At 42.2% G+C, this 25,633-nt stretch overlaps 1 protein-coding gene across 1 annotated transcript; it reads left to right on the forward strand.

Moving 5' to 3' along the window:
* The first annotated feature begins 16,398 nt into the window (after positions 1-16,398).
* On the forward strand, positions 16,399-25,399 carry LOC148138340 (putative G protein-coupled receptor 139). Its single transcript, XM_087981532.1, has 2 exons — positions 16,399-16,468; positions 24,495-25,399. Exons 1-2 carry the CDS (start codon positions 16,399-16,401, stop codon positions 25,397-25,399), a joined length of 975 nt encoding a protein of 324 aa, XP_087837658.1.
* The last annotated feature ends 234 nt before the right edge of the window (positions 25,400-25,633 follow it).

Here is a 25,633-nt window from a genome sequence, read left to right on the forward strand (position 1 = left end):
GTTGTACCAGCCTCCACCACATCCTCTGGCCGCTCATTCCATTCATGTACCACCCTCCTTGAAAAACTTGACCCATAGGTCTCTTTTATCTCTTTCCCCTCTCACCCTAAGCCGATGCCGTATAGTTCTGGACTCCTCGACCCCAGGGAAAAGACTTTGTCTATTTACCCTATCCATGCCCCTCATAATTTTGTAAACCTGTATAAGGTCACCCCGAGCCTATGACGCTACAGGGAAAACAGTCCCAGCCTGTTCAGCCTCTCCCTGTAGCTCAAATCCTCTAACACTGCCAACATCCTTCTAAATCTTTTCTGAACCCTTTCAAGTTTCACAACATCTTTCCGATAGGAAGGAGACCAGAATTGCACACAATATTCCAACAGTGGCCTAACCAATGTCCTGTCCAGCCGCAAAATGACCTCCCAACTCAATGCTCTGACCAGTAAAGGAAAGCATATCAAACACCTTCTTCACTATCCTATCTACCTGCGACTCCACTTTCAAGGAGCTATGAACCTGCACTCCAAGGTCTCTTTGTTCAGCAACACTCCCTAGGACCTTACCATTAAGTGTATAAGTCCCGCTAAAATTTGCTTTCCCAAAATGCAGCAACTCGCATTTATCTGAATTAAACTCCATCTGCCGCTTCTCAGCCCATTGGCCCATCTGGTCCAGATCCTGTTGTAATCTGAGGTAATCCTCTTGTCTGTCCACTACACCTCTAATTTTCATGTCATCTGCAAACTTACTAACTGTACCTCTTATGCTCGCATCCAAATCATTTATGTAAATGACAAAATGTAGTGGGCCCAGCACCGATCCTTGTGGCACTCCACTGGTCACTGGCCTCCAGGCTGAAAAACAACCCTCCACCACCACCCGCTGTTTTCTAGCCAGTTTGAGCCAGTTCTGTATCCAAATGGCTAGTTCTCCCTGTATTCCATGAGATCTAACCTTGGTAATCAGTCTTCCATGGGGAACCCTGTCGAACGCCTTACTGAAGTCCATATAGATCACATCTACTGCTCTGCCCTCATCAATCTTCTTTGTTACTTCTTCAAAAAACTCAATTAATCAAGTATGTGAGACATGATTTCCCACGCACAAAGCCTTGTTGGCTATCCCGAATCAGAGCTCAAAATGTGTTGCTGGAAAAGCGCAGCAGGTCAGGCAGCATCCAAGGAGCAGGAGAATTGATGTTTCAGGCATGAGCCCTTCTTCAGGAATGTGAGAAGGGCTCATGCCTGAAACGTCGATTCTCCTGATCCTTGGATGCTGCCTGACCTGCTGCGCTTTTCCAGCAATGAATTTTCAGCTCTGATCTCCAGCATCTGCAGTCCTCACTTTCTCCTATCCCGAATCAATCCTTGCCTTTCCAAATACATGTACATCCTGTCCCTCAGGATTCCCTCCAACAACTTGCCCACCACTGAGGTCAGGCTCACCGGTCTATAGTTCCCTGGCTTGTCTTTATCGCCCTTAAACAATAGCACCACGTTTGCCAACCTCCAGTCTTCCGGCACCACACCTGTGACTATCGATGATACAAATATCTCAGCAAGAGGCCCAGCAATCACTTCTCTAGCTTCCCACAGAGTTCTTGGGTACACCTGATCAGGTCCTGGGGATTTATCCACCTTCAACCGTTTCAAGACATCCAGCACTTCCTCCTCTGTAATCTGGACATTTTGCAAGATGTCACCATCTATTTCCCTACAGTATATGTCTTCCATATCCTTTTCCACGGTAAATACTGATGCAAAATATTCATTTAGTATCTCCCCCATTTTCTGTAGCTCCACACGAAGGCTGCCTTGCTGCTCTTTGAGGGGCCCTATTCTCTCCCTAGTTACCCTTTTATCCTTAATATATTTGTAAAAGCCCTTTGGATTCTCCTAAATTCCATTTGCCAAAGCTATCTCATGTCCCCGTTTTGCCCTCCTGATTTCCCTCTTAAGCATACTCCTACTTTCTTTATACGCTTCTAAGGATTCACTCGATCTACCCTGTCTATACCTGACATATGCTTCCTTCTTTTTCTTAACCAAACCCTCAGTTTCTTCACTCAGCCAGCATTCTCTAAACCCAACAGCCTTCCCTTCCACCCTGACAGTAATATGCTTTCTTTGGATTCTTGTTATCGCATTCCTGAAGGCTTCCAATTTTCCAGCCGTCCCTTTACCTGCGAAAATCTGCCTCCAATCAGCTTTTGAAAGATGTGTTGACTAGTCAAGGTACTTCTCCCAGTTGTGAAAAATTCAAAATGAGAGGGCCAATGCTAACGGAGAGAGAGAGGAAAGATTTAAAGTGGTACTAAGGAGCAAACCTCTTCATGCAGAGAGCAGTGAGCGTATGGAATGAACTAGCAGAGGATGTGCTGTTGGTAGCTATAATTAGGATTGTTAAAAAGACAGCTGACTGTTTGCATCAATAGGAAGTGTGTAGAGAGCTATAACTAAGAAGGAAACAGAGGATTACTAAGAAGGAAATACGCAGAGAACAAATGAGGTACGAAGGTAAACTGGCCATTAATATAAAGGAGGATAGTAAAGGCTTTTTTAGGTATGTGAAAGGAAAAGGTTAAGACTAAAATTGGGCCCTTGAAGACAGAAACAGGGGAATATATTACAGGGGAAGAAATGGCAGAAGAATTGAATCGGTACTTCAGATCTGTGCTCACTGGGGAAGACACAAGCAATCTCCCTGAGGTAACAGTGGCTGAAGGACCTGAACTGAAGGGAATTTATATTTGCCAGGATTTGGTGTTGGAGAGACTGTTCGGTCTGAAGGCTGATAAGTCCCCGGGGCCTGATGGTCTACATCCCAGGGTACTGAAGGAGGTGGCTCGAGAAATCGTGGATGCGTTGGTGATAATTTTCCAGAGTTCGATAGATTCAGGATCATTTCCTGCAGATTGGAGGGTGGCTAATGTTGTCCCACATTTTAAGGAAGGAGGGAGAGAGAAAGCAGGGAATTATAGACCAGTTAGTCTGACCTCAGTGGTGGGAAAGATGCTGGAGTCAATTATAAAGGGTGAAATTACGACACATCTGGATAGCAGTAACAGGATAGGTCAGAGTCAGCATGGATTTATGAAGGGGAAATCATGCTTGACTAATCTTCTGGAATTTTTTGAGGATGTAACTCTGAAGATGGACAAGAGAGATGCAGTGGATGGAGTGTACCTGGACTTTCAGAAAGCCTTTGATAAAGTCCCACGTAGGAGGTTAGTGAGCAAAATTAGGGCGCATGTTATTGGGGGCAAAATACTGACTTGGATTGAAAATTGGTTGGCTGACAGGAAACAAAGAGTAGTGATAAATGGCTCCCTTTCGGAATGGCAGGTGGAGACCATTGCGGTACTGCAGGGATCAGTGCTAGGACCGCAGCTTTTTACATTATACATTAATGATATAGATGATGGTATTAAAAGTAATATTAGCAAATTTGCTGATGATACAAAGCTGGGTGGCAGGGTGAAATGTGAGGAGGACGTTAGGAGATTACAGGGTGACCTGGATAGGTTAGGTGAGTGGACAGATGCATGGCAAATGCAGTTTAATGTGGATAAATGTATGGTTATCCAATTTGGTGGCAAGAACAGGAAGGCAGATTACTACCTAAATGGGGTCAAGTTAGGTAAAGGGGCAGTACAGAGATATCTGGGTGTTCTTGTACACCAGTCAATGAAGGTAAGCATGCAGGTACAGCAGGTAGTGAAGAAGGCTAATAGCATGCTGGCCTTCATAACAAGAGGGATTGAGTATAAGAGCAAAGAGGTTCTTCTGCAGCTGTACAGGGCCTTGGTGAGTCCGCACCTGGAATATTGTATACAATTTTGGTCTCCAAATTTGAGGACAGACATTCTGGCTATTGAGGGAGTGCAGCATAGGTTCATGAGGTCAATTCCCGGAATGGCTGGAGTATCTTACGTTGAAAGATTGGAGTGACTGGGCTTGTATACGCTTGAGTTTAGAAGACTGAGAGGGGATCTGTTTGAGACATATAAGATTATTAAAGGATTGGACACTCTGGAGGCAGGAAGCATGATTCCGCTGAAGGGTGAGTCCCGAACCAGAGGACACAGCTTAAAAATACGGGGTCGACCATTTAGGACAGAGATGAGGAGAAACTGCTTCACCCAGAGAGTGGTGGCTGTGTGGAATTCTCTGCCCCAGAGGGCAGTGGAGGCCCAGTCTCTAGATTCATTTAAGAAAGTGTTGGATAGAGCTCTCAAGGATAGTGGAATCAAGGGTTATGGGGATAAGGCAGGAACAGGATACTGATTGAGGATGATTATCCATGATCATAATGAATGGTGGTGCTGGCTTGAAGGGCAGAATGGCCTACTCCTGCATCTATTGTCTATTGTCCATTGTCTATTGTCTCTGAACCAAATGCTGTCAAGTGAGACTATAACAGTTGATGTTTGGTCTGCACGGACGGGTTGAGGCGAAGTGTCTGTTTCTGTTCTGCGTGACTCAAGGTCAGTTCAAGAATATGATAGCAGCAGCAAAGAAGCTGTTCTTGAATCTGATGGCACGTATGCACAAGCTTTTGCATCTTCTACCCAACAGAAAAAGTTGGAAAAGGGGAGGGAGGAGACTTTGTTATGTGGCTTTTGGAAATATATTGCCATTCCTTCACTGTCATTAGGTCAAAACTGTAGAAATACCACCTCATTGCATTTTTAACACATCTACTGCACATGAGATGCTGTGGTTCAAGAAGGAAACATCACATTCTCAAGCACAACTATGGATCGGCAATAAATGTTGGTCCAGTCAGCGATGCCCATGTTCCACGAAATAATATATAAAAAAAAGACTCTTGCAACTAATGAATGAATCATTTGATGAGTTACAAACACACATTTCCCCGAAAGAAAGATAAGTTGGTCGAAAGGATATTGGCAATCAGATAAATATCTTGTATGCGTCACGTGGTGGGAAATAGTTCCAATTGGTACCTGGAGAAGGAAATGTCCGTGTTAGTCTGAAGACCACTTGGAGACGAAAAGACAAGAGATTGGAAACCAGAAAGTGAGGAGTGGAGATGCTGGAAAGTCAGAGTCAAATGTGGCACTGGAAAAACTCAGCAGGTCAGCCAGCATGCGAGGAGCAGAAGAGTCGACGTTTTGGGGATAAACACTTCCTCAGTCCTTCATTCCTTTTATTGGTATCAGTAATTTAATTGGAGGTTGGTTCCGAATTTTACAGATGATGTGGTTCCCTTGACAGACTTGTTGTTAAAAAAAATGAAACAGCATTTGAATGACAAATTTCCAAGTGCCTCTGACAACTGGACCTCTGACAACATTATATAGCTGCCGTTCACAGGTTGATTTCTATTAACTCGTTTAAATTTATAACTGGTGGTTATCATGTTGGCTTTGGTGAATTATTATGACAGTAGGACAAGAGGGGGACTGAATAGCTGGATGTCAAGTGAGACTATATCAGTTTATGTTTGGTCTGCACGGACGAGTTGAGGCGAAGTGTCTGTTTCTGTTCTGCGTGTCTCAAGGTCACTTCAAGAATATGATAGCAGCAGCTCTGGGGCAGAGCATTCAGGAAAACTGAAGGGGTGCCATCCGAAGTTGAACGTTGGGAGAAAGGATGCTTTGGGTTTCATAATCGCTGCTCAACGTTGTGTTACCAGCTCAGCACCTCGGCAAGCAGCACCACTTGTATGGATCTTAACCTTTCTGGCTTCTTAGAGAGGTTTCACAATACAAATCAGGGATTCTTCCATTATTTTACAAATCCAACCGTGCAATTTGAATTTCATTCAGAAACAAGAAATGAAAATATCACAGTGAATCTTTATCAACAACAAATATAGAAGAAATGGAATATCAGTCTCAGAAAGGGCCTCTTGGTAACACGATTGCAATAATGATCACCTAAAGGTGATAAGAACCGTGATAACCTATTGTAGTTACATACACAAGTGAGTTTTACATTGGTCACATGGTCCCAGGCGGGTTAAAGTGGACTTGTTCTTGACTGATGCTCAAAGATTCTCAAATCAGCTGGTGGGAGGTGGGCACGTGTCCAAGCAAGCTAATAAAATGCGAAGGCCAGTCGGCCAAGTTCGTTATCTTGATCAAACGATGCCAAGCAGACTTCTGCCAGATGGATGCTGTCAAACAGGAGGGGAGATGGTCATGGGTACTGTAAACAAGACCCTCTGTGCAACTTGTACAATGGAGCAGCATGTTGTGCAGCAAAAGCATCATACGGAAATGTAGGAGCTCAAGAACTGATGGGTGTGAGATAATGAGGAATTAAATCTGGATTTATGGTGTTGGAAGGAGCAACTATTTAATGCATGCTGCTACAAACTAAAAAATGGCTTCCTAATGCAACTAACATAAAATAGCATAACAAAGTGATTTCTCGGAGCAATGGCATCTAACTTTGCTGAAAAGTGCATACTTAAACTAATTGAAATAGATTAGCAAACAATGCCCTGTTCATCGTATGAATTAACTAAGGAAGATATGGCATTAATAAAGTATCCTAACTGACCTTGGAAACCAGGTGTCCCGGAGTTAAACAAGTGCAAAATAAGTCAATTCCCAGGAAATGCCATTGGCTTAATTTTATGATTATTTGCCAGACCATTTCATTTTATAGGACGAATTTTGCAATTAGGGCTGTTCGGTTTGTTAAGAGACCTATAAAAGTTGTCTGTGTTTTAAGATTGTATGCAGCCTTTCCAGAGTGCACAGAGGTGCTTAACCCATGCATTGCTGGATAGCCTATGTCAGGCGTCATAACAAATTGCTAAAACTTGTTAAAACAGACTAAGCTGCTTCTGCTTATTTGACCAATCGCAGAACCGAAAGGCCCCTCTTGGGCGTCCAGATTGACAACAGTAGACATATTATGATAACCTCCGTCATTTCAAACTTGGGATTCCCGGAAATAAGTGTCTGTGGGTGTTAAAACTCTCAAGGGCTTTCAAATGAAAGGAAAAAAATTACAGAGGCAGAGAACAATGTCACAGCAGTTTATTTTTACATCATTACTAAATAGTACACTGACCATGATTTCTACTGTTACACTTACTTTGTTTTGCCCTTTAATGACACGTTGATAAGGAACTAATCTGACAAGGTGATAATCGGAATGTTGGAGCCAAAATTCCTCACGTTCACCATCCTGACCTGCACGTCGTGCCCCCACATTCATTCCAACAAAATCTCAACTCCATTACAACTTAAGTGTTGTTGAACTGCTCCTCACTTGGGGTCACGTAGACATTTGAAACCCAGGGTGGAAACGCTGTGACACAGTCGGCTCACTTTCAGACGTGCAGTGTTTTCATTCATTGTGTCAGTTGTGCCATTGGAGATTTCAGCGAATGCTTGATTTGGTGCCTGAACTTGGACTGAGTTGCTGTATAAATTCATGAGTTTGTTCAGAAACTCAACCCCCTCAAGCCATGTTTCTAAATTCTTCAAATATTATTTCGGAATTCGTGTAGTCTAGTCCTCGAATGATATACTTGAAGACAACCAAAAGAATGATCCATCACAGAAGTGTCAATCTGGATTATATTTCAGTGGGTCACTGACTGAATACAAGTCTAAACAATACGTACTTTCAATCTAACCATCAGAGAGGGAGATAGACTGATGTTAGGTCTGATAGAAGGCAGGGTGAAGACTGGCGGTAGGTATGACAATGTGAGAGAGAGAGAGCACCGTTGCTAACAAAAATGTTGGGGGATCACTTTCAACTCAAGACAACAGCGAGGGAAACAAAGAAAGATACTGGGATTTTTATTCCTCACGTTTTAATTCATTCATTCAAATTTCTGTCTCGGAGAAAGTGCAGGTAGACCTCATCAAACAAACACACACACATAAAAACACACAAAGACACAGGGGCCCACCACGCACACAGAAACGTAAACACAGATGAACATCGAGACAGAGAGAGAGAAACGCACACAGACACATGTACAGTATATGTTCCTATTCTAATATCAGTGAATATGAGAAAAAGAATCACATTAATTGAATAAAGGTGTCGTTAGTGTAATCTATGTTCTTTCTGAGACTTGAATCCTGGACTCTCAGGTTAAAAATAATAAGACTGAAGACTGAATTAGCAAAAACTAAGACACTATTTGCTATTGAGATTGAATTACATCCGAAAGATGAAATTCAGGTGTTGAACCGAGAAAAGAACACTAAATCAAATTGGAAATGACTCGCTAAACATTTGGAAGAATAAACCAAAAGGAGGTGATGGACGAAGAATGACAAGAGAGCAAATAAAGTGACAAAATGTACAATGTGCAAACTTTAGACTTTTTTAATTTGCTGTGACTTGAAAAACATATTGTCCTTCTTCGACCATCAACCTGCACATGTCCACCCCAAACTCAAGCTGAAATGTACAATGTGCAAACTTTAGACTTTTTTAATTTGCTGTGACTTGAAAAACATATTGTCCTTCTTCGACCATCAACCTGCACATGTCCACCCCAAACTCAAGCTGCTGCCATCACCATGTGAGCATTTTCTCGCCAGTCAGATGCTGCTATTTGAAAGACACAACTGGAGACCACATTTCTGAGTAATTCAGAAAGGAAAGCAAAGTTAGATCATGGTGAAGTGTGGCGCTGGAAAAGCACAGCATGTCAGGGAGCATTCGAGGAGCAGGAAAGTCAACGTTTTGGGCATAAGCCCTTCACCCTGAGGAATGGTTTACGCTTACAGCATCAGAACTCCTGATTTTCGTTCGTGCTATTGGTGGTTAGGTGCTGGGCGGGCCTATTGGGATCATGGACTTGCTTCTTGGTCAACGTGCATTGTGCATGCATGTTGGACTGACCTCCTTTGATAATCTCCAAGACCTTCCTGAAAATCCTCTGGGTAATTAGTTGCGATTGTATCCTGCCAGCTATATTCTAACAGCAAAATTCTGAGTCAATCAAGGTGAATTTTTATCAATTGCGCCCCATCCAACTTGGGACCGAGCCTTTTGCTAAAATCAGTGGTAACTGAAACAGCTGCTTAATCATATGAAACCATCACTGAAGTTGTACCCTTAGTCTGAAAAGGTTACCCAGTGTTGGTTGTCAGTCGAATCGAGGTCTTAAACAAACTTAATTTGGAGTTCAGAGGGCAGTTTCTTAAAGACAAACACTTCAATCAATGATATGGCTGCACCAGCACTATACTGCATTAGAGCTGGGTGACCATTTCAACAGGTACTTACTTTGGTCAGTTCTGGATTGTGAGCTGCAAAGCAATTGAATTGTTGCAAGCCAGGTGTAGGTGGGCTTCCCGGAGTGTGCACCCTCCTGGATACCACCCTATGAGCTCTCTTACTCAATTCAGGCCCAGTGGGACACTTCTTTTCTGACACTTCTAATTCCAGCAGCAGCTACATTGTCTTTCCCAACCAGGCCCTGAAGGAAACGTGAACCGCTTGGCAAAGACTTGATTTTGCTTTCGAGTTTTGCTGTGGGCTGATTTGGAGACCCTCTGTCCACGATATGTCCTGAGTGAAGCTGTGTAATTGCCTCCACTCAAGTGGTATTCCCCAACGCAGTTGTTCTTGCGAGGGTGTCTATGTGCATCGACATACACTGAAAATCCTATGCTCCACTTGCTGCATTTCCAGATGACATAGCCAATTGAAGTGCCTGTTTGAAGTTCGGTGTGGCTTTAGTGAGTAAATGTTTTTGCAACGTTATTTAATTAATCCCAGTGCCACAGATGCCACTATCCTGTCTCCAAATGATCCTTCATTTACACCTGAAAAGCATTTGATATTGTTCCAGCTTCTTCAAACTAAGCTTTCAATGAAGAGAACTCTGACACTCCAATTTATTTTTTTTATTTTTTCTTTTTTGCTTCTCTTTTTTCTTTTTTTTTTATTTTATTAACCCCCACACTACCACCTAAGTGCGGTAGTGCTTATTTTTTTCCCCAGCACCCATTGTGTGTGTGTGCAGGTGTGAGACACAGTGAAAGACACAAAGTGAACAAATTTTTATTCAATTTCCACCACCAGGAAGATAGGAAAACACCCGAGTGGCCAGTGACAAGCACTGTCCTTCACATCAAAGGGCAGTGCTGTGTGATCAAAAACAGCGAAGGGGAAGGTAGGGACTAAATCAAAATAGAGTTGGAGGGAGAAATGATGCACTCCACTCCCTGTGGCGCTCACCTCTCCCTGAACAACTCCAGGGTGTTGGTCAACACCGCGTGCTCCTTCTCCAAGGACACCCGGGCTCTAACGTAACCGCGGAAGAGGGGCAGGCAACACTCCCATTTATTTATTTATTTATTTTTTCTTTTTCTTTTTTTTGTGCAGGTGTGAGACACAGTGGAAGACACAAAGTGCACGAATCTTTATTCAAATTCCAGCACCAGGAAGATAGGAAAACACCCGGGTGGCCAGTGACAAACACTGCCCTTCACATCAAAGGGCAGTGCTGTGTGATCAAAACAGTGAAGGGGAGGGTAGGGACTAAATCAAAATAGAATTGGAGGGAGAAATGATGCACTCCACTCCCTGCGGCGCTCACCTCTCCCTGACCAACTCCAGGGTGTTGGTCGACACCGCGTGCTCCTTCTCCAAGGACACCCGGGCTCTAACGTAACCGCGGAAGAGGGGCAGGCAACACTCCCATTTATATTAGTCGGCCGGGACACCCTGATTGGATCAGGTTAACAGCTCCAAACACAGAAGTCATTTTATGAAATTGACCTGGTTCACCTTATTATAAGCACAACACCAACTACATTCTAGTTGGCGTCTAACCCCTCCTCACTTGGCTCTCTACATGCCTGCCACATTAGCATCCAAGCCACCTTGCACCCCTACTAACCTGGTGTCTCACTTCATTCCCCCTTGGTCAAATTACTCATCCAGCACTAACAAATTGTCCTTTCTGCATGTCACAAAGATGGTTCTGTTTTTCCAAAATCTGAACCTTTTTCTGAGGATACTGTGTCCTGTTTTTTTTTCCAGAGGGGTCGTAAATGCTACCAGTGCCGATTAAGTTGATTTGGTATAGAGATTAAAGCGTATTGAGAGGCTTTTTAAATACGTAACCAGATAAGAATTCAGGACAAGGTGGTCATGTTCTGGAAGTTACCTGTATAAGGAAAGAGTAGTGGTCAGCTCTCTAGCAGAGCAGTTCCGTTCAGTCCAGAACTAGTTAGGAGTTCAACAGTGAGCTGTGTGGAAGATCTCTCTCTCTTTCTGCCCTTCTAAATTCAACCTGTAAGCATCTGCTCCATTTTCCTTCCTGACATTTAACGGGCTTTGCCTATTGGGACTGTTGTGTATACTCAGAACAGCATAATTAAGTCTTGTTTGGATAGATGGAGTTCAGTGTGGGTTCTATATTCTGTTCTTTTATTTTATTGTATAATTTTGTGAATAGATTATTTTGTCAGTTTGAAAACCTGGTAGTCAACTTAGCTAGCTTACTCTGTGTAAATCTCACTGTACACTTACTGAAACAAATTGCAAAGTTATGATCTGGGTTGCCTGCCGAAGATATTTTTGAGTGGTCTGGCCTAGTCCATAACAGATTGGGGCTCTTTGCGGGATTTTAAACAGCAAGTGGTAGGTGCTGGTGTCTTTACTTCGGGTGTTGGGTTGGTTGGGTAGGCAAAGCTTGGGATAGTAATGGCTCTTTCTGTCGCCAAAAGTTTTCTGGAAGAGGATGTGGTGATTTGGAAGTTTCATAAAAGGTAAACAAGACCAAGCTGCAGGAATTAGCAGACGAGCTAGAATTGGACCTGCCTGCTTCTGTGAGGAAAGGAGAGGTCATTACAGCAGGAGCTCTGTAGTTAAACTTGCTGGAGAAACCATCAGAATCAATAGAGATGGCAAGAATTCAATTGCAAATGAAGCAGCCTGAGTTAGAGGCGAGAAAAGAAGGAAAGGATAGCAGAAATTGAATAGTTTGTGTTGCAATTAACTGAAGAGGAGAGGGAAAACGAGAGAGCAGAGAAAGAAAAAGGAAAGAGCTTTTGAACTTCAAAAACTGACGATTAAAAAGGAAAGAAATTTTAAAAGGCAGGAGATAAAGGCTGAAGGTCATGTGGAAAAGCAGACATTTAAAATGGCAAGGATAGCAGCTGAAGTGGCTGATGATTATGTGCTGACCCATAAAACTCGGTTTGGCTTCCAGAATCAATGTCAGTCCCTGAGGGAGATAAATTTGGGCAAAGAGACATCCTCATGTGGAAAGGGAAAAGTAGATCTCAGCGAAGATCATAAGGATAACTTACCCCAGGGTAAAAAAGAATCCATTGAGGGGGACAAAGAAGTTCATTTTGTAGTAAAGTGGGCCACATGAAATCAGTGTTGTTGGGCTAGGTGTGGAGAAATCAGACAAGCCTGGAAGTTTTGCTGGACTCGTAACAAAAAGCACAAGGGAAATTAGACAACTTCCTCGGAGTGTACAAGATGATCAGAGGTTGATTAAGGAGGAAGTGCTAGATTTGCTTCAAAAATATACATGCAAGGGTCACATTGACCAGAAGTAGTATGTAAAGAGGTTACAATATTAAGGGACACAGGATCCTATCAGTCTGTAATGCTGAAGGATGAGAAGATATGCACTCCTGAGGGACTATTGCCAGTACAGGCACTTGTAACAGGAATTCATGGGGAGACAAACAAGTGCTCAACTATGTAAAGTGAGGCAAGAGAGTCCAGAGGAGAGTGGAAAATTTGTACCGAACAAACTCTCAGCTGCAGGAATACAATTTGTCCTTGCAAATGATATAGCTGAGAGAGCGTAGGCGTGCTGCCTCATCTACTTGAAAAGCCAGTGGAGACACAGGCAACTGAAGAAATTAAGAATGTTTTTTCCAGAAATATTCCCGGATTGTGTGATCACAAGATCACAGGAGCACAAGTTGAAGCAGCAGAGATCACAAGGCATAGAAAAGGAAGCTGACATAGCTTTATCCAATACGTTTTTTTTTTATCAGGTAAGTGGCACAGAGCAGGAGCAAATAGATAAACATGCAAGTATCTTTAGCTCTGCTAAACTGATTGAATTACAGCAGAAAGATGAGAACTTAAAACACTTGTATCAAAAGGCATTTAGAGAGAAGGAGAGTGAATGCATGCCTGTGTGTCTTTACTAAACAAATTATGTCTTTCTAAGGAAATGATAACCAATACACTTACAAGCCGATGAGAAATGAGCAGGGATTCATCAAATTGTTTTGCCCATAGGGTTTAGAAAGGCAATGATGCGAGTGGCATATGAGTGACCACTTGGAGGTCATTTGGAGGTGAGGAAAACTCAGGTAAAAATACAAAGGCATTTTTTATGGCCTGGACTATACTAGGATGTCGTTGAATTTTGCCAGACGTGTCTTACATGTTGGCTAATCAGAAAATCGCAGGCAGTTATAAAGCCTGCACTTTTAATACATATTCCAGCATTGGAGGAACCTTTCACAAGAGACTTGATTGATTGTGTAGGTCCCCACCTCAAACAAAAAGTGGGAATATGTATTTATTACAATAATGGATGAGTAGTCTAGAGTTCCAGAGGCAACACCACAGCTAAAATGTTTGGAGAAGAATTTCTTTATTTTGTTTATTGGATACGGACTATCGATTGAGATCCAGTCAGATATAGGATTAAACTGCACATCCAAACTATTGAAGGATGTTATGGAAAACTTGGGAATAAAGTAATTCAAATCTATTGCGTACCATCTGGAATCGCAGGGAGTGCTTGTGAGATGGCATCAAAGATTAAAGACCATGTTGCCGGCTTACCGTCAGGATCATACAGATGATTGGGATAAGGGGGCTCCGTTTGTGTTTTATGCAGTTAGGGATACTTCGAATGAATCGACCAAATTGAGTCCATTTGAATTAAACTTTGGGCATGAACTAAGAAGACCATGAAAATTGATTAAGGAGAAATGAAGAAGTCAGAATTCAGAGACCACCAATTTGGACTATGTGTCAAACTTTAGAGAACGATTAAATAGAGCTGGAAAGCTGGCGAGACAGCATTTAAAGTATCACAGCGTACAATGAAACAGGAAGTGCATAAGAAATCACGATATGGCAATTTTGCAATTGGGGACAAGGTATTTGTGTTACTTACATTTATAGGTGACCCTTTAAAAGCAAGGTTTAATGGACCTTATCGAATTGAAAGGAACCTGAGTGAGGTGACCTACTTGATAAGGACTCCAAACAGGAAGAAATCTCACGAGAGCGTATCATGAGAATATGCTCAAAAGGCATTTTCATAGGGAAGGAAGGCAAGAGGAGAAGGTGTTAATGATTACAGCAAAGAAGGAAGAAGCAAGTTCAGAGGATTCTGAACTGGACATTCCTCAAATCAGATTAGACAATGAAGAAGTCGTCAAAAGTTGGGGTAAATTATTGAGTTACCTTCCACAAGAAAATCGAAATGACCTGAAAAAGTTATTACTATCACATGGGGAGATCTGTGGAAATAAACTGGGAAGTACTAACTTAATTGTGAATGATGTAGATATAGGAGATGCAATTACAATGAACAACATTCTTGTGGGCATAACCGTCCAAAGTTGGCACAGGTTCAGAAGGGGATTGCATGCTCCAAGATGGCATATTCAAAATAGGATACAGTGACTAGAACTCACCCTTAGTCATGGTGACAACGATGTTACCAACGATTAGGTGTGGACTATTGCAAACTCAACACCATGACAAAGAATGAAGCATATCCTATTCCACAGTCGGAGGACTGTGTCGAAAAAGTGGGACAAGCAACTTATAATTCTAAGTTTGACTTGCTCAGAGGCTACTGGCAAGTATCTCTGTCAGAAAGAGCAAATGAGATTTTGGCTTCCGTAACGCCAAATGGACAATATCAAATCATTCGGTGCGTAAAACGTTCCGGCCACATTTAAGAGACTGACTAATAAGGTAATTGCTTCATTTGGTACAGAGATTAAAGGGTATTGCGAGGTCATTTTGTTTATATGTAAACAGATGGGACTTCAGGCCAACGTTGTCATAATATGGAAGTTACCTGTACAATGAAAGGGGAGAGGTCAGCTCTCGACCTGAGCAGTTCAGTTCAGGCAAGAACTAGTTAGGTGTTCAACAATGAGCTGTGTGGAAATTCTGTCTCGCTTTCTGCCCTTCAAACTTCAACCTGGAAGCATCCGCTCCATTTTTGTTTAACTGATTTTTAAGTGGGTTTGCTTATTGGGAATGTTGTGTGTTTTTGGAACAGCACAATTAAGTCTGGTTGAGATAGATTAAGTTCTGGAGGGGCTCTATATTCTGGTCCTTGTGTTTCATTGTGTATTTTGGTGATTTTTTTTGTCTGTTTTAAAACCTGTAAGTCAACCTAGCTAGCTTACTCCGTGTAATTCTCACTGTACACGTACTGAAGCAAATTGAAAAGTTATGGTCTGGATTGCCTGCTGAATAACGCTTTGAGTGTTCTGCCTTCGTCCATAACAATTATAAGACAGTTCGAGCCAGGAAGCAGCTGTCAGGATGGAAATATCGTGCCGCATTTCTGAGGGTGCTCTGAATGGAATCTCCTTCCAGAAATACAGAGCTCCCTTCTTTGATCAGAGACAACGGGGCTCAAGTGGCTATCTGTGTGAGATGCCTGCTCACGGAAAATCTCTCCATTATTTGGTTGATGTAAGAAGCAACAATGAACCTACACCTCAGTATGTTATACAATAGCTTTATTACAAACAGTAGCCCATTGTTCAACTTTTTGAAAATATTTGAAAAGTAGTCTTTTACCTTTTAACGTTACTTCTTTATTTTTTGACTTCATACTAAGAAGGATTGTAATGTTTAACTCTTAACTTTGTTTCTTTACTTTTCTATTATTGGCCCAATGTTTTGCTGAAGAAGGGCCTGAAGAAGGGCCTGTGCCCGAAACGTCGAATCTCCTGTTCCCTGGATGCTGCCTGACCTGCTGTGCTGTTCCAGCAATAAAGTTTCAACTTTGATCTCCAGCATCTGCAGACCTCACTTTCTCCCCAATGTTTTGCACCAAGGTTCCTTAATACCTAAGATGGTGCTGGAAATGGCGAGATTGCACAATTTTCACTGCACTCATGCACTTCTTTCCTTGAGTACACGTGACAATATAACTTAGTCCTACTTCTCGGGAAATTAATGGCATTTCTGTCATCAACACAGATCCTGTTGCGCTGTAACCCTCAGAGGAAAGTGCTTTATTTGATGCTTGTTTAGATTACTGTGACTAATGTAATTAGTGATTCAAACAGATTTAGGGTCTCACAGGAAGTTTGGCTTCCAAATAAAAAAGAGGTTATCTTGACAATGTTATTGTATTTCGGCGGACAGAATCATTGTCTCGACAGCAACAAATGGACCAGCGTGGAACAGAATGAAATATTCAGCAATCTTACAAATAGCAAGAATCTACTACCCGATACTTGCAACTATTGGAATTATTGGTAAGTGATCAAATCCACTAATATTTGTGTTCAACATGTTTAACTCTACTCTCCATTCTTTTATGAAATTTGACACACTTTCCCCACTTTTGCTGACTTCCAAGTTACGCATTCCTCATGATTTCACCAATAGTGTTGATTTCCATGTGCTGAAGCTGTTTTATTTAAGAACGTTTCACAGAATAATTAGTGCAATACTGAGGAGGCTGAGTCAGCATTTATTCCCCATTACCGAATTACACTTGAGAAGATGGTGGTGAGGGGCCTCCTCAAACAAGTGAAGACCAGTTGTTGGAAGAGCACCCACATTGAGTCATGCAGCACAGAAACTGATCCTGACGTCCACACTTGCCCGCCTATGGCCCACGTCCTGCTAAAGAGTTCCTCTTCAAGGAACTGTTCAGATATCTTTCAATTTATCCATAAAACTGAAGGAAGGGCCATGTCTTTCCGTGATAGGAAAGGGTGAGTGGCTTGAAACGAAGTTGCTAGTGTTGCCATTCCCATACATCTGCTGCTTCGAGACAGTTGTGGTTGTGAGGTTCAGAGGGGGCTGCCCGAGGAGCCTTGGTCAGCTTCTGCAATTCATCTTGCAGATGGCACCCACTGCTTTCTCTGAACGATAGTGGAGGGTCAGACTGAAGCTTTCTGGATATGGATGACAATCAAGCCGGCTGATATTTCCTGGAAAAAAAGGCAAACTACTGCAGAGTATCTTCAGTAAAGAAAGGAAATGTTAGATAAACCCGAAAGAGTTGGCGGTTTCTGTGTAGAGTTAGGAGGTGAGTCTTTGGCTGCGGAATTTCTAGCCTCAGACATACTGTTATGGAAACAATCCTGATGTGGCTAATCCAGCGCAATGTTGGATCAATGGCAATCCTCAGGATGTTGATAATGGTGGTTCACGTGATGGTAGTGTCTCTGAATATCAAAGGGGGATGGTTAGAACCTCTTTTGTTGGAGATAGCAATTGCCTGACACTTGGGTGGATCAAATGTTAATTGTTACTTTTACAGAGATCATGAGACTATGAAGTAGAGGAGCAAAGCTCACCCATTTGGCCCAACGAATCCTCGAGGCCAATCGATCATGGCTGAAGGGTTTCTGAACCCCATTCGTATGCCTCCTCTCTGCCACCTTTGATTCCCTTACTCATCAAGAAACGATCGCTGTCTTAAATGCACACAGTGACGGGCCCCGCAGCCTTTCTATGACAATGAGTTCCACACTTTCTGGCTGAAGACATTCTCACATCTCAGCTCTTCAAAGTTTCCCTTCCCCCTAACACTGTGTCCTCGGATTCGAGTCTCCCCTCCGAGAAACATCTTCTCCACGTCCTCTCTATCCGTGTCTCGGTGTTCTGCGGGTTTCGGACTTCCCCCGACTCCACCGAGTACAGATACATTGTCCTCAACTCCTCCTGATATAACAAATTATTCTTCTCCAGGATCATTTTTGTGAAATTCCTCTGAAACCCCTTTAAGACCAAGACATCCTTCCTTAGACGACATGTTCCAAAATTACTCATTATGCCTTGAGTGAGTTGTAAATGTCGCCTAATGAGAATATGAAAATAATGAGTACATGGAACTTTCACTTTTATTGTGTATATGAGCTCGTTACCTTTTCCCATAGTTCACTATGATTTCACTGTTTTGTGATTATTGCAATAATTTTCCAGTGATTGTTACTTATGAAATACATTCCCCAATTGCTGGTGATTACATGGTCCTGAATTCAAGCTTATGTTTGACTGATTGTTTTCAAAGGCCAGTTATTGGAGGAAGATGTAATATTACATCCAACATTATCAAACGCATCAATGCAAAATAACCTCAATTTAGAACCATCAGGTTAGTCCCACCATGTTCGCCTCATATAATTATTGATGCCACTGTATTTGTCCGTTATGAGCTTGAATAAATATTTCTTCAGTATGATGCCTGTGACTAATTAATATGTACGACGATAATCTGACTGTTACAATTTAATCTGGTTGAGTTGCATTGCCTCCACAGTAAATTGCTAGCAACATTCAGCTCTCCTGTCTCGATGCTCTGAGTCCCAACCTGTGGACCACTACAAGTCCCACCTGCTTCACAGATGTGTCATGACATCTCTTAAGAGGTTGATTCGAAAAACATATGGTTGCGTTTAATTACCTGGTGTTGTCATTAAAGCCAAGTCAGATCATGTGTGGTTTTGCAGGACATGTTCAGATTTTTCTTCCAAACATAATGTTGAGTTAAATCTAGTATTTTTTCCCGCAAGTGCACATCACGTTTATTTGTGTAATTTAATGTTGTAAAATTGTGAAACAAAGAGGATTGATGAGGGCAAAGCGGTAGATATGATCTGTATAGACTTCATTAAGACGTTCGACAAGGTTCCTCACGGGAGACTGGTTAGAACGTTATATCTCATAGAATACAGGGAGAACTAGCCATTTGGACACAGAACTGGCTCAAAGGTAGAAGCCAGAGGGTGGTGATGGAGGGTTGCTTTTCAGACTGGAGGTCTGTGACCAGTGGAGTGCCGCAAGAATCGGTGCTGGGCCCTCTACTTTTCCTAATTTGGACAAATGATTTGGATGTGACCAGAAGAGGTACAGCGAAGAAGGTTATCTCACATTACAACGTATCTTGCTCAGATGGGTCAAAGGGATGAGAAGTGGCAGATGGCGTTTAATTTAGATAAATGCGAGGTGCTGCATTTTGGGAAATCAAATCTTAGCAGGACTTTTGCACTTAATGGTAAGGTCCTGGGGAGTGTTGTTGAACAAAGAGACCTTAGAGTGCAGGTTCATAGCTCCTTGAAAGTGGAGTCGCAGGTGGATAGGATGGTGAAGAAGGATTTTGCCATGCTTTCCTTTATCGGTCAGTGTATTGATTACAGGAGTTGGAAGGTCATGCTGCAGCATTGGTTAGGACACAGTTGGAATATTGCATGCATTCTGTTCTACTTCCTATCGGAAAAATGTTGTGAAACTTGAAAGGGTTCAGTCAAGATTTGCAAAGATGCTGCCAGGGTTGGATGATTTGAGCTATAGGGAGAGGTTGAATAGGCTGGGGGCTGTTTTTCCTGGAGCGTTGGAGGCAAAGGGGTGATCTTATGAGGTTTGTAAAATCATGAGGGGCATGGATGGGATAAATTGACAAAGCCTTTTCCCTGGGGTGGGGGAGTCCAGAACTAGAGGACATAGCTTGTGGGTGAGAAAGGAAAGATATAAAAGAGACCTAAGGGGCAATGTCTTCATGCAGAGAGTAGCACGTGTATGGAATGAGCTGCCAGAGGATGTGGTAGAGTCTCCCACATTTTTAACGTTTAAATGTCATCTGGATGTGTATATGAATAGGAAGTGTTTGGATCGATGTGAGCCGAGTGCTGACAAGAGAGGCTAGATTGACTTGGGATATCTGGTCAGCATGGACAGGTTGGACCGAAGGCTCTGTTTCCATGCTGTACAACTCTCTGACTCGATGACTCTGAATGGATATTTTGCTCTACAGGTGGACCAACAAGATAACATATTTTGTGAGAATGATATTTGTTTTCCATTAATTCTGCTATTTCAGCACTTTCATACTCTCTGAATTTTCTTCCACAGAACAGTTCATATAATCATAGAATGACAACAGTGTGGGAGCAAGCCATCGAGTTCATACAAACATCCAGCACAGACCCATCCCTCTCCACGATCCGTGCAACTTTGCACTTTCTATGCCTCATCGATATGGGCTGCACATCCCTGAACATGTGGACAATTTGGCATGGCCAATGCACACTAACCTACAAATCATTTGACCGTGGGAGGAAACTGGACCACCCTGAGGAAACCCATGTAAACGTGGCGAGAATGTGCAAACATCAGACAGTCACCCGATGTTGTTATCAAAACCGGGTCTCCGGCACGGGGAGGCATTAGTGCTCACCGCTGAGCAACCATGCCACCTTTGAGCCGTTTCTCAGTTTCTGTGCACCCTCGTGTCGTTGTCAAAGAACAAAGAGCCTAACAGCACAGGAACTGACCCTTTGGCCCAAACGAGCTTCCGCCGATCCAGATCTAAACCTGCCGCCTATTTTGTAAGGATCTGTATCCCTTTGCTCTCTGCTCAATCATGTATCTGCCGAGATAAATCTTAAATGTCGCTATAGTTCCCTCTCCAAATTCCCCACTGGCAATGCATTCTCGGCACCTACCACTGTCTGCGTGAAGAACGTTCCACCTATATCTCTGCTGCTTTTTCTCTCTCACTTTGAACTTGTGACCCCTAGTAATTGAATCCTCCACTCTGGGAAAACGTTTCATACTATCCACCTTGTCGAAATTTCTCATGATTTCGCAGAACTCAGTCACGTCCCCCCCAACTTACTTCTTTCCAACGAACATCCTTCTAATCTACTCATCATCTCCTCAAATCTAGCACCATCCCATGACAGACAACATTCCATTGAACCTTCGCTGCACCCTCTCCAAATCATCCACATCCTTTTGGTAACGAGGTGACCAGAACTGTGGCCAGTATTCCAAATGTGGCCGAACCAAAGTCTTATAAAACTGAAACATGGCCTGAAAAGTCAATATCCCATCCAAAGAAGAATACCATGCCGTTCACGAGAAAGTCCTCCCTACATCAACGCTTCTATTTCTGAATGTGGTTCTGAATGCTTTCTTCTTGGGGTTCTGCACTCAGCTGTTTGCAAGCAGATTTGTTTTTACAGTTCAAAGTTCAAACATGGCTGTATGTTAATTTTGATGATTGAAGTATTCAACAAACTTTTTTTTCTGATTCCCTGGAAGTCTTTCCTCCCATACGTTGATCTACTCTAAAGCTTGAATTCTCACAATGTCATTATCGTTACAAACCCATGGTAACTGAAGGATCTTGATTGGGAATAACAGCATGCTACATCGAAGCAGAAATAGGCTATCCTCAAGCCAGCTGGCTGTTCGATGAATTCAGGGCTAACCTGTTATTTTGTGCTGGTTCCACATATCACTTAACTACATGAAATTTCAAAAATCTAACTACCTCTTCTTCAAGTAATTTCAGCGAGCTAACTTCCAGAATTTTCAGTGTTTAGAATTCCAGGCAGTCACTAATCTCAGAGAAGCAATTCAGTTTTAGCATGTCCAGTAAGTTTGAGAGTGACACCAACTTCCGTGGTGAAGTCGACAGTAAAAACGTTTTCTAAAATTACAAGGGGACCTTGAACAATTGGGCCAACAGGCCGAGGAGTGGCAGATGGAATTTAATTGGAATAAACATGAAGCATTGCATTTTCTTTTTACAAGGGCAGGACTTATATAGTAATGGAGGTTTCCTGGGACTTAATGTCAAACAGAGAGGCCTCATGGTTCAGGTGCACAGTTAATTAAAAAATTTGTCGCAGGTAGACAGTTGGAAAATAAGGCATTTGGCTTCCTTGCCTTGTAGCTCACATCAATGCATGTCAGAGTTGGATTGTCATGTTGCATTTGTACAGGCCGTTTGTGAGGCTAGTTTTGGAATATTGTGTAAAATCATGCGGGGCATAGATAAGAAGAATAGCCAAGCTATTTTGCTTATGGTCGGGGAGTCCAGGATTAGAGATCATAATTTGAAAGGAAAAGGAGAAATCTTTCGGAGGGGCCTGAGGAGCAACGTCCACAGACAGCATGCCCTTCGTATATGTAGTGAACTGCAACAGGAAGTGCTGGATGCAGGTGCAGTTAAACTTAGAATGTATTTGCACAGGTGTAGGAACAGGACAGCTTGAGAGGGGTATGGGTCATGCACAAGCAAGTGGGACCAAATTAGTTTGGGGAAACTGGTTGGCAGGGACAAGTTGGGCTGAAGTGTATGTTTCAGTGATGCATGATTTTATGATTGTCTGATTGCAAACAAGCATCAAATTTAAGATGAGTCGCATCAGAGAAACGTTTAATAAACACTATATATTGCTTCATGGAGTTGTGTTTCACTAAAGAAAACAGATCTCTATAAATAAGAGCCAACGTACATTCCCAGTATTCAACTTATTTATCGCTGAAGCTTACTTTTTAGATGAAATCTTAGAGTAACTTAAACCGATCTACACTTGAATTGGAAACCACCACTTTGGCCCCTGGAGGTGGCAGCCTTAAATAGTAATGAGGAACCCATATGCTAGCGGGATTATTGAATTGCATTTGCAGAAGTAGAATATTGGAATGTGGTTGAATAAAGCACGCATTATAAAGCTGCAATGTAGCGATAAGGGTGACTGGGAAATATCACAAGATTATGGAATACTAGCAGTCATCTATAAAGACTATCCATCACTGACCATCTAGTCACATTGTGAATTGGATTGGGAGCGTATGTAAGTAATTAATAACATGATTGTTCTGTAATTGCTAAAGGTGGGACAAAATGGCAGCACGGTGGCACAGTGGTTAGCACTGCTGCCTCACAGCGCCTGAGATCCGGGTTCAATTCCCACCTCAGGCGACTGACTGTGTGGAGTTTGCACATTCTCCCCCGTGTCTGCGTGGGTTTCCTCCCACAGTCCAAAGATGTGCAGGTCAGGTGAATTAGCCATGCTAAATTGCCCGTAGTATTAGGTAAGGGGGTAAATGTAGGGGTATGGGTGGGTTGCACTTCGGCGGTACGGTGTGGACTTGTTGGGCCGAAGGGTTTGTTTCCACGCTGTAATGTAATCTAAAAATCTAATATAAAAATAAATGCGCAAAGGTTTATATCTTTCCTTTGTTCAGTGAAGAAGCTTCTGAACCTTCAGATGTTTCTACGCATTTGTTTGACATCAATTATCTCTTTGAAGGTAGAAGTGGAATCCGGGGATCAAGTGACTTCTTTTGTCATTCCACCCAAAAGCATTTGTTTCACGCCAAAAAAATCTTTTCAATGCAAGTTATCTTAAAATGAACTTACACATTCAAACTGAAATCTGGATTCATATTACGTCATTTCTTTCATTCATACGTGGGGCATGAGCATGATTGGCTGGGCCGGCATTTTTTGCCTGTCTCTCATTGCAATTGAGAGGGTGGTGTTCAGTTTTCTTCTTGAAACGCCGCAGTCCACCTGCTGTGAGTTGACCAGAATGCTTCAAGAGAAGGAATTCCTGGATATTCACCCAGCGACTGTGAAGTAACAGCGATATATTCCTAAGTCAGGATGGTGAGTGGCTTGGAGGGAAATTTGCAGGGGATGTTGTTTCCTTGTTTGGCTACTGTCGTTCTGGGTGGAAGTCTTTGTAGATACGGAAGATGCTGTTAGTGACATTTTGCAGTGAATCCTATCGATAGCACGCAATGCACCGAATAAGTGTTATTGGGTGGAGGAAGTGGATGATTTTGTGGATGTAGTGTCAGTCAGGCAGGCTGCAAACACACCTTCCAAATATTGGATTATTTTTCTGACAAAGGACCACATCTACTAAATTCAATAATGATTCTCACATGCGCCTATACATCCCCATCCCCCGGCTCTTTCGCACTCCATTTGCAGCTCCTGCAGATTTGTGATAAGCATAAGGGAGAAAGCATGGACGCTAGTAAGTGACAGGGCCAGTCCAGTAACCTAAACCTCATATTGGACCATTTGATTTCCCCTTCCAAACAAAAATTATCCTAGCGGTTCACGTGCTCAGTTTCTGCCTGGGTGAATTGATGTAAAATACCTTGTCCTTATTCCCACTTTAACTTGTTTTGCTTTTCTCCATGTTACCAGTTTGATAAGCGTGGAAAAGGTTATTAAACGTTTGTTGAAACTGTCAGCATCACATACTTGCATTAAAATATTGCATTCATTATAATTTTCATTCCTCGCTGATTGATTTAGTCTGTTTGTCCATTGGTTAAAAGCTCATCTTTCTTCTCCCCTGGAGTTTGCTTGAATCCATAATTCCATTGTATTTTTTCACCATGAATGGTGTAATATGAACCTGAGTCAACTGGTGTGATTTAGATGACCAGTTAACCTATTGTTTTTGCTATGACTATAATCATGCGGAGGTGCATCTCTCTTTATTTTTCTTACAGTTAACGTAGTGGCAATTGTGATTCTGAATCGAGGCAGGTGTGGACTCTCTCGGTGCATCACTCGCTATTTGTTAGCAATGTCAACAGCAGATCTACTTCTCGTCATCCTTAATGTCTTACTGAACCGAATTAACAATCTTTATTTCCCAGTTACTTTCTTATCCATTACTCCAGTGTGCGCTGTGAGAGTTGTTCTATTCCTCGCAGCACTGGACTGTTCAGTTTGGTTCACAGTTGCTTTCACATGTGATCAGTTTGTAGCAATTTGTTGCCAGAAACTCAGATCAAGATACTGCAATAAGAGAACTGCATTTGTGGTCATAATAACTGTGAGCGTGGTGAGCTGTTTGCGCTCAATTACTTGGTACTTTGTATTTATTCCTTCGTTTGTTATTGACAATATACCATGGTTTTGTATCGCAATACCAAGCTATTACACATCATTATTTTGGAAAGTGTATGAATGGGTTGACAGTATAATTACGCCGTTGCTTCCAATCGTACTGATTTTGATATTCAATGCTCTGACTGTCAGACATATTATAATATCCAACCGCATCCGCTGTCGCCTTCAGATCCAGGGAAATGGACAGAATAATACTGACTCAGAGGTGGTAAACCGGAGAAAATCCATCATCTTGCTCTTTGCATTGTCTGCTAATTTTATAGCGTTGTGGATGACCTATGTCATACGTGCTCTAATATGGCAAGAAACAAACTATAATTATGAAGACAAGACTTCAAATGACCCAATATTTACCTTTCAAGAAATTGGATTCATGCTCCGGCTTCTGAATTCGTGCACCAACACCTGTATTTACGCTCTAACACAAACAAAATTCAGGAAGGAGTTAGTCAATGGCATAAAATACCCGTTTATTCGAAATGTTAAGCTATGCAAATAAGCATACTGGTCTGACCTCTATTTGAAGACATACTTCTAGTCAAAAATCAGGATCTCCTTTTTGAAAGAGCTTTTGGAAAATCTCTGGTTTCACTAGCTGAAAAGAAATTCATGTCCTAAGAATTTGAAAGAACATTTCCAGTTCCTTAACTTGTAAATAATTCACCCGATGGAAAAGATATGAATTGAAATTAGCATAATTTCTCAAGTAAATTGTGCCTTTCTAAAGCATGTT

Source organism: Chiloscyllium plagiosum, unplaced genomic scaffold, assembly GCF_037043375.1.
Source record: "Chiloscyllium plagiosum isolate Xiang-an unplaced genomic scaffold, Cpla_swu_hap1 HiC_scaffold_40, whole genome shotgun sequence".
Taxonomy (NCBI): domain Eukaryota; kingdom Metazoa; phylum Chordata; class Chondrichthyes; order Orectolobiformes; family Hemiscylliidae; genus Chiloscyllium; species Chiloscyllium plagiosum.